The 10,116-nt window shown below is 40.5% G+C and overlaps 1 protein-coding gene across 1 annotated transcript; it reads right to left on the minus strand.

Moving 5' to 3' along the window:
• Positions 1–1,444: 1,444 nt before the first annotated feature.
• Positions 1,445–2,149, minus strand: LOC145823717 (uncharacterized). The gene is made up of 2 exons (XM_082923236.1): positions 2,009–2,149; positions 1,445–1,951 (listed from the first exon to the last, which is right to left on the minus strand). Exons 1-2 carry the CDS (start codon positions 2,147–2,149, stop codon positions 1,445–1,447), a joined length of 648 nt encoding a protein of 215 aa, XP_082779362.1.
• Between the last annotated feature and the right edge of the window lie 7,967 nt (positions 2,150–10,116).

Here is a 10,116-nt window from a genome sequence, read left to right on the forward strand (position 1 = left end):
CTGATCGAGGTATGGTCTAAAGATCTTATTCATTAGGCTCATGAATACTGCCAGTGCATTGGTTAGTCCGAAGGGCATTACTACAAACTTATAGTGGCCATATCTAGTATGAAAGGCAGTTTTTGGTATGTCCTCCTCCTTGGCTCGTAGTTGATGGTAGCCCGACCTGAGATCGATCTTTGAGTAGCACCTTGAGCCTCTAAGTTGGTCAAAAAGGTCATCAATCCTTGGGAGTGGGTATTGGTTTTTAATTGTGACTCGATTGAGTTGACGGCAATCTATGCATAGCCTTAACGACCCATCCTTCTTTTTAACAAATAACACGGGTGCTCCCCATGGCGAAGTACTTGGCCTAATGAATCCTCTCTCAAGCAATTCCTGTAGTTGTGTCTTCAATTCTCGTAATTCTGCTGGTGCCATATGATACGGGGCCATGGATATTGGGGTGGTTCCAGGTTGTAGCTCGATGCTCAAGTCTACTTCCCAGGTTGGTGGCAATCCCGGTAACTCCATAGGAAATAAATCTGCATATTCACATACTATGTGCGGAAGTTCTAATTCACCTTGGCCCTCCTCATTCAAAATCAGACTTGCTATCCTACCCGAAATTTGATCGCACCACTGCGTCCTATGTTTTGTTGAAGCCGTGGGGTCTTGTTTATCCCCCTTAAACTGGAAACGAGTTCCATCTTACGTGTGAGCTACCACTTTCCTCTAGTGACAGTTGATCACTGCTCGGTGGGCAGACAACCAGTCCATGTCCAAAATGATATCAAAGTCCGACATTTCCATGACACGAAGGTCGCACGTTAAGTGTGGGTTCGACATTCCTATCTTACAGTCCTTACAGATCAAGCCTATCCGAACACATCCTCCCATAGGTGACATTACATTTAAGGCAGTTTCTAAGGGTTCACATACAAGTCCTAATGACTTTGCGCAAGCAGAGGATATAAAGGAATGTGATGCACCAGTATCAAATAAAACATGTACCCAAGAATTGTATAGTACTAAATTACCCTCAATTACAGATGGGTCTACTTCTTCCTCTTGCAAGGCAATGATTCTGCCGGTTGCCTGCTGGTTGCCACTGGTCTTGGTATTCTGAGTTCCCCCATTCATTTGGTGCTACAGCCCAGTTGATCCTGTCTTGTTCTTCCAAGGCTTTTGCCCACCTAATGCTTAGGCATTTGCTCCGGAACCTCCTCCTTGGTACCCAGATGGAGGGAGTTGGGGGCATTCGCTCTTTTTGTGCCCTAATTGTTGGCAATGAAAGCACTGGATTTGTCCCATTGGCCTTTGCTGATAGCCTCATCTCTGGATCTATTGTTGCGGTTGCTGTCGTTGCTGTTGTGGTTGTGGTCTGGAGTAGGGCTTTGGGGTCATGTTTCCTTTTTGGTTCCTCTAATGTCGAATAAACGTCTAACTCCCCCTCCTCTTAGTTCTAAGCCTTTCTAGTGTCGGTTACTTCCCTTTCAGACTTTAACGCCGTTTCCAGCACCTCAGCATATGAGGGGAGTCGTTGCGGAAGAACTCTTCCCCTGACTGTAAGGTCCAACCCCCACTCGAACATCCTTTCCTTTTCTTCATCATTTGTTACAAATCTAGCGGCGTAACGGGCTAGCTCTTCAAATTTTGCAGCATACTGGGTCACGGTCATGTTTTCTTGTTCCAGGTTTTGGAATTCCTTGACTCGCTCTCGACAGATTGTACTTGGGAAAAATTTATTTAGGAACAGTTCCCTGAATTGGTTCCATGATAGGCTCGCTACGTCATGAGTGTTCTTGATTAACTCCCACCAGTGGTCAACCTCATCATCAAGCTCGTATACTGCCAAAGCTATTCTATCAGCAGCCTCGGTTATGCCCATGGTGTCTAGCATTTTCTCTATCTGCTGAAGCCAGTTTTCAGCTACCTTTGGGTCCAGTACACCTGTGAACTTTGGGGGCCTCTGCTTTCGAAACTCAGAAAAGAGTTGAGTCCTCTCATACTACCGATTGTTCCTTACTTGCCCTAATTCCTCCAAAATTTGATGTCCTGGATTATTGGGGATGTCAGCCCCTGTGGGGACGGGTTCGTGTTGGTTTCTAGGGCGGTTCCGTGCATTGTTGCTAGTTCCAGTATAATCATTAGCGCACGTGTCCACCATTCTGTTCATGGCACGTGGTGAGTTGGTTTCCAGTTTTAGAGAATCTTACTACTAAGATTTGAAATGAAGGTTCAGTTTCCTTAGGGTGTACTAAAACAAGTAACAGTCAACAACATAGATCAACACATCATTCGTATATTATAATAGGCATCATTACAAAAGGGCTCCTAATCAGAGTTACATTCAAAGGCCATCAACGCATTACAAAGTTCAGGCTATCTTATTCTAAGGATCTCATCAGCGGATCTTACAAAAGTCTAGCTTTACTGTTTCTCGAATTAGTTCTCATTTCCCGACCAATCAGAGTCTTCTTCTGGGTCTTCATCAGCGGAGTCAGTGGCTTGGTCCGGAGAGTAAGGGGTGTATGTTGGTGAGGGGGAATTGTGTTCAGACGACATCTCTATAGGGTAGGCTGGGGTTGCTCCATGCTGTTCTGGTGGCTGCTCTATATTCATTGGTTGATTGTTGCTTGGCCCTTGATAACAAGATGCGTAGCTTTCAGCCTGAGTCGGTGGTCGGTGGTATGCTATGGTGGTTATAGTTCGGTGTATCAAAGAGTCCATCCTCTGATCATCTTGCTCCATTCGGACCGCCTTCTTCGCTGCTTGGCTCAAAAATTGTAGGCCGCACCGCACCAGGGACCTCTTCTACTCCCTCGTATAGTGGGAGTACTCTGTTTCCATCTTACGTATCTCTGTTTTGATCATTTCCTCGGCGGCACTCACACAGTGTCAGTGGCTAAAGTAGGGGCTGACAGACATGGCCCTCCTTCTTTGCATACGGAAAGTACCCCACGAGTCGAGACTGATGTCGCGTCTTGGTAGTCTCCCATTGACATCCTAAGGTGGAAATTTTTTTTTTTATTGTTAGTCGTCCTTAAATATAGTAGCGTGATAGATAAAATAAGATAAAGGGGTAAGGGCTTCTAGAGTTGCATATTGGGTTGCGTGGGTTAAGGGTTGAACCTAGGCTCTGATACCAAGTTGTAACGCCCCGATTCTACACTATTGGTTGTAGGCAAGGGAGAGTCACCGCTGAGTCCTATGGTCAATTTTGACAGATTCTAACAAGTATTGACACAAGGTCTCATAAGCATCAATAAGGTGTATACCTCTGATTATATTGAATATAAATACATAACCACCACAAATATCCTTAATTGCAAAAGCTTGCTCCATTACATTACATCCCAAAAAAAATAAAATTCAAATCTTCATACGAGTCTTACAAAAATATTAAAAGAGAATTTTTTAAACTTTACTAAGATAGCCAAAGGTCTTTGAAGGTTTCAGGCTCGTCGTCTCCAGTTATATGTTCCTCTTCAGCACCTGGCATAACACGCCGTGAGTTTTGAATACCCAGTAAACACACACACATCCCATCTTTTTTTCCCAAGTCCAATACACAATCACAAATATAACATCGAGTAGTAAAGCATGATACACAAATAAATAAGTAAATGGTTACTAGTTAGATGTTAGTAAACTAGAAATCCCCCAGAGAGATTTCGACCTCCCAACCACAAGAATCGGACGCGGATTATTCAGTATGCCCATCTTTTGCTGCTTTGTTGCAGAACTAACCTCATATGCCTACCAACGGTTATATACCGCGTAGCGCCAACCGCAGGGCCTCAAAAGAGACGGTAAGATAGGGCCTTGCCCAAATCCCTCCTCACACCAAACCACCTAGGGTCCGAATACAACCGCTCCGTTCAAGGGTTCCGAAAATTGCTTGTGCAAGACTTTGACTTCCAAATAGGGATCACATCCCAAGAATCCATACATCACATTTTCTCATCTTCCATTGTTTCAAAGGACCGAAAACCCAATACCACCCCAGTAAAGTTTTTCGTTGAGTTACATGTTTAAAAATCAAGGTTTGACTAACTTAACAAGATCAAAATATCCACATAAGCATGCATCTTTAAGATGAAGGAGATAAAGAACATAACCAAAACACATATATTATCATGCCAAATTATGATCATAAGCTAATAAACATTTTCATGAACACAAGCGCTTAAAACATCCATGCTCAACAAAATTCTCAGATTCAATATCATATAAAGATTAGAATGAAAAGGCTATGTTAGAACTTTTTTTACCAGACTCGGCCTTCCTATGGTTCGTAGAGAATTTAATCTAGTTTACAGAACATGTTTTGGAAATGGAATAGCTTTTCTAGATTTTAAGTTATTTAGAAAACACTTCAGTGCTGTCCAGTTCGTCAACTATTACGAGAATTTGATTTTCTAGCAAACCGCTCACTGTTTTTCCATGAAACGAATTTTAGTGGAAAACTAACTCCTTAAGGAAGATTTTGACATAAGATAGAGGTCCAGAATAATTTTATACATTTCTATAGAATTTTTGAAAGTTGGCTGCGAAACAAATTCTAAGGCACTATACTCGAAATAAAAAGATTTTTGAGAAAAGGGATCCATTAAGGGAATTTTTTTTCTTTTGTGAGGAAACCATGATAACTAACATATATTAACCCAGAAAATTTGCTTGGATGTGTGCCTTTGGAAAGTTTGGGAGATTGGTATGAGTAGGATAGTTTTGTACCGAAATGAGGGAAACCTCAAGAGAGGGAAAATCATGGTTCGACTTTTATCATTCTCAACACAAGTAACTCATCAATAACACATCTGAAAATATTACTTAGAACCCTTAAGAACATGTATTTGAAAAAAGGAAAATGAAAGAGAAGGCTGTATTGTGGCTTACCTACTAAGCTTTGAACAAGATGGCTCTCTTCTCCCTTTCTCTTCCTCTCAAGATTTCTCTCTTTTTCTCCTTCCTCTCCTTTAGTCGAATGTGTGTGTATGAGAGTGTTGCTAGTGTTTGCCATGCTAGGGAGTGGTGATATTTATAGGCAAATGTGGTGTAACATGGCATAGAAGCCCACTGGTTGGAATTGAAAGGTCAAGTTAGAATTTACTTGTCATTAAAGCCCACTAGTTGGAATTTGAATGAATCACTAGTTGGAAAATTGAATGGACACTAGTTGGAATTGAATGGACACTAGATGGAATTGAATGAATCACTAGTTGGAAAATTGAATGGTCAAGTTAGGATATTCTTGTTTCGATAAAAAAAAATGCTAATCGACAAGATTCGAAATAATTCTAGTAACTGAGGGGCTTTAAGCAATAATTTAAACATTATTTTTTGTTTTTAGAACGAATACATTTTTCAGGGGCTTCACAGGGTGTGTGTGTGTGCATGTCTTCCAACCCCACTTCTTTCTTCCTTTTATTTAACCGCTTTCGATGGTTAGATTAGGGCACGTTTTGTTTAGCATACCTTATGCTTGCATGTTTGCACCATTCATTTGTCTTGCATGCACCGGGTTCGGCGCATCATTCAAACTGCATCGTATTTCAATACACTTCTTTGAATACGTGTATCAAATTGTCGCATTCATATGCCATCTTAGATAGCTGAGCCTATTTAGTTGCATTTTGCATGTGTTACATTAGGCATCTTGTATAGTTAGAATCATGCATATTTCTAACTAGCTTTTTGTTTTAGCTCGGAGTATACTATAAGTGTTTACGCTTTAGCATACTTGCATGAGTGTGAGTGTTGCCATGATAGCATGCTTGTCATGAGGCTATTTGCTTAAGTGTTTAACTGCATGAATGCCTGTGGATGAAGGCTTTGTTGCTTGAATTGGAACAATTTGATAAATGCGAGTTTTAAGCCCATTTTGCGAAATGGAAAAATCATGTTCTTTTAAGCCCACTTGAGGGTGGCAAATCCGCGCTTTAGCCCACCGTGAGGGTGGCATTTTCAAACAATTTTTTGAAAACAAACATGAGTTGTTTTGTTTCAATTATTACGATTTTAGTCTATACTTGTATGCTGTGCGCATCACATAGTAAGTTAGCTAAATAATCAGAATAAGAACACATGTGTTTATAAAATAACATATCATGCTTAGTAGAGTCCGATCCTTTGATCGGGCAAGCGGGGGTGCTCATTTCAGGACCTTCCCCTCTCGTACCCAAGTTCCCGAGCCGAGGCAACTTTGGTGATGACGGACATAGGACCTTTGGCAGGGGTCAGGATTTCCTAAATTTTCCAAAAACAAAATATTTAGGTGGCAACTCTGTAATCTGGCAAAGCAGTCCATGTTTGGCGCTTTTTGATTCAAAATTGATTTTTCAAAACCAATCGCTAGATTTGGACTCTTTGGTGATTTATCAATCTTACATTGCACTTTGTGAGATTAGATTCAGAACCGTGATGGGAGTTCGAATTGTAGGATGACCAATTCGTGCCCTCTCCGAAAGGGGGGGCGCACGAAGAAAGTCGGGTCCACAGTAGGCATACGGTTGAGAAGGAAAGCAGCAGTAAGAACTGACTCACCCCAAAACAGAGCCAAAATGTAGATAGAGAGAAGGAGAGACCTAGCTATCTCAAGGAGATGACAGTATTTATGTTCAGCTCGACCATGTTGAGCAGGTGTACAGTGCAAGAAGTTTGGTGAATGGTACTCAATTTGGCCAAATATTCACAGAATTCAATTTTAAAGTATTTCCCGTCCAAGTCAGACTGTAACAATTTAATAGTAAACCCAAATTGTGTAGTAACCATAGACTGGAAAGTACGGTATATTTGGTAGAAGTTAGCCTTATGAGTCATAAGATAAACCCAAGTGTAATGGGTGCAATCATCAACAAATGACACATAGTATGCAGAACACCCTTTGGAGAGAATAGGAGAAAGGCCCCAAACATCAGTATGAACTAAAGAAAATGGTGTATTAAATATAGAAGTATTTTTATGAAAAGGTAAGGCTGTCATTTTGGCAAGTTTACACCCTTGACATTCAGTAAGTGCACTAGGAAAAACTTTACTCAATATACCAGACTAAGCTAAAGACCATCAGTGATTGGCAGACAAATGACCTAACCTAGAATGCCACAAGTAGAAAGGACTAGATTGAGAATCTAACTAAAAAGAGGAAAAGGCAGTCAAAGAGAATGTCACTGGCAGATGCAAGCTCTCTACCACATAGAGGTCTCCTAAATCTACGGCTGGTCCTAATCTACTGCTTAGACATCTGATCCTGCACAGAACAAATAGAAAGAGAAAAGATAACATCAAAACTAGAGGCATCAAGCTGATTGATAGATAATAAACAGACAAATAACTGAGGAACATAAAGAACAGATGGAATGGAGACAATAGACATAGCAGACGGTAGGACAAACCCAACAGATATAACAGATATACCAGACCCATTAGCAGCATTGACAGTAATAAAAAAGGGAGTAGGAGTAGAATTTTGAAATAAGGAGAGATGGGGAGTCATATGACGAGAGACACCAGAGTCAAAAAAGCCAAATAGACGTAGCAATACCTGAAAAAGACCCAAGCAAACCTGAATGAAGAGATGAAACAATGGAGGGAGACGAGGATGACTGAGAGGTAAACAGTGTATGTTGAAGCTGACTAATCTGAGCACTCAAGGAAGCCAAGTCAGGATCATGAGCTGGAACAGATACAGTAGAACCGGCAGGAGCCAGAAAATTACTTAGAGAAAAAGGCCACAATGGGGTCCGAGATTGCTGAGAAGGCGAGCTAGACATGCATCCCTTCTTGGGACAGTGATACTTCCAATGGCCCCTCTGATGGTAGAAGGCACACTCATCCGAAGCCAGAGACAACATAATAATAACCAGAAAATTGAGGGGTTCAAGTGTAATAACATAAAATAGAGCAAAATAGCCACACCAAAAGTTTAATTCTAATAACTAGAAAATTGAGGGGTCAAACTGTAATAAACCAAGAATCACTTAACACGTTTAATGCTGGGAGAATCAGAAGTCGAGCTAGGCAGAGAACAGAGATTGACAAAGAGCTCGATTGACACAGCCAGAGAGAGAGAACCAAAAGTCGAGGTAGAGCGACAGAGACCTTTCAGGTCAGATAGAGGTTCAAGAGAGAGAGAGAGGCCTTCGTGAACCTGTCGAACCAGAAGAGGCAGCGGTTGAGAGAAACAGACCTTCGTGTCAGAGAGAGAGAGAGATGAGAGTTGGCGACGGCAAACGAAAGAGAACAACAAGCAGAAAGCAAAGTCCACTTCAACTTTTAGATTCAAGGTCAAAGTTGTGAAGCAAAACATATGTGGGTTAACGAGTCGCGACTTTGAGCACACCAGAATGAGTCGATCAAACTAGGGTTTTGAACCAAACTTGTGAACCAGAGAGAGAGATATTCGTGAAAATCATAGGCCTTTAAGGGTTTCGAACTAGACTCGCAACTTTTGAGATGGGTCGCGAGTTCAGAGATATAAACAAGGGTCACAATTCAGAGAGGAGCTCTGATACCATGTAAGATTCCTGAAAGCTTTTCTGTATATTCAATTGTATTAATTCAAAGATTACAACCAACCTATATAACAATCCTAACCCTAATCTGAAATAGGAAATACAATTAATCTAATATTCACAATCAAATCTAAAATACATTTCTATAATTAACAATATCAATATATTCTCACACATTGTAGTAGATGATCATGGAAGAATCACCAAATATTTATTTTTGGTTTGAGAAAATGATGTTCTCAAATTACAAGAGAATGAAGATTGTTCTCTCTTCATATTTCAAAGCATGTGATTTGTTCGATGTGGTTGAAGAAAAGATAAGTAACAGGTTGCCTAAAAGAATTCAAGAGAAGAAATAGGAAAAAGAAATCAGAGTTCTAAAGAAGGTCGTACATTCAGAGGTATGGATGTCTATTGGAGATTCAAGAACACCACATCATGTTTGGAAGCTAATTGAGAGTATTGTCTCCAAACATGAAGGTAAATTGTTACCCATTGAGTATTGGGTACAACGCTTTGAAGAAAACGAGTTCAATAAAGAACAGTGTGATGGAAAAACTCCAAAGAAGATTCCTTTGGGAAGGTAGTGAGGATAAAAGGGCATCCATCTTGCCAACTGGAAATCAGTTACAAATAGGAAAGAGTTTGGAGGTTTAGGCGTTCATTCACTTAAGCTAAAAAATTCCACTCTCCTTGTTAGTGGTGTTATGGTATAGAAAAGAATGCCCTTTGGCGAAAAGTAGTGGTTGAAAAATACGAAACAAGGCCTAGCAGTTGGCTACCATTTGATCTTCATGGATCACGAATTTCCAAAGTTTGGAGAAGCGTCCTTGAAGTGGGTAACAATGGTGATGTGTTCAATGAATTATTGACCAACAATATTGTGCTAAAATTAGTATTAGGTTGTGATATTCTTTTTTGGACTGATCTATGGATTGGAGTTGAACCTCTATTGACTATTTTCCCTCGGCTTTTCTCTCTCTCCACTTAGAAAAATAAATCAATTGCAGAACTGTCCTCTTTCAACAGTATTGGTTTAGCTTGGAACATTCAATTTCGGCGACATCTGCGATCGTGGGAACTTGTAAAGTTGTAGGAACTTATCTCCACTACTTCTTTAAGACCAAACCAAAGCGATTTTATTCAGTGGTCAATCGATAAATATGGGCATTTTACTGTCAAATCTATCATTTCTCACTACCATTATCTCAAATGGGAAAGCTTTATCAGTATGTGCTTAAGGAAATGTTTTGCTCCACCAAAGGTGAAAGTTTTCTATTGGTGCTATAAAGGTTGTATCGCATCAAGAGATTTTCTCATTAGGAGATTCATTCTCCTGTTGTGAGGTGTCTTGTATTTGGTATACCCCCAGCTGGGGGGGGCAGCCCCTCCGCAACGCACCGAAGGTGATATTTATGGATCTGTAATGTTAGTTTTGGCCCATTAGTTTTTTACCCTATAAATTGTATTAGTTTATATGTTTTAGGGTTTGAGAAAACAGAGAGAGTTGCGGAGTGATTTGTAATCCTTATAGTGGATTTTGATCGTTTTTCGGCTATGGACGTAGGCATCTCATCGAACTATGTATATCTTGTGTTTGTGTGTGTGATTGTTCTTCTCC

This window comes from Camellia sinensis, chromosome 4 (assembly GCF_055761805.1).
Source record: "Camellia sinensis isolate YWXY chromosome 4, ASM5576180v1, whole genome shotgun sequence".
NCBI classification, from domain to species: domain Eukaryota; kingdom Viridiplantae; phylum Streptophyta; class Magnoliopsida; order Ericales; family Theaceae; genus Camellia; species Camellia sinensis.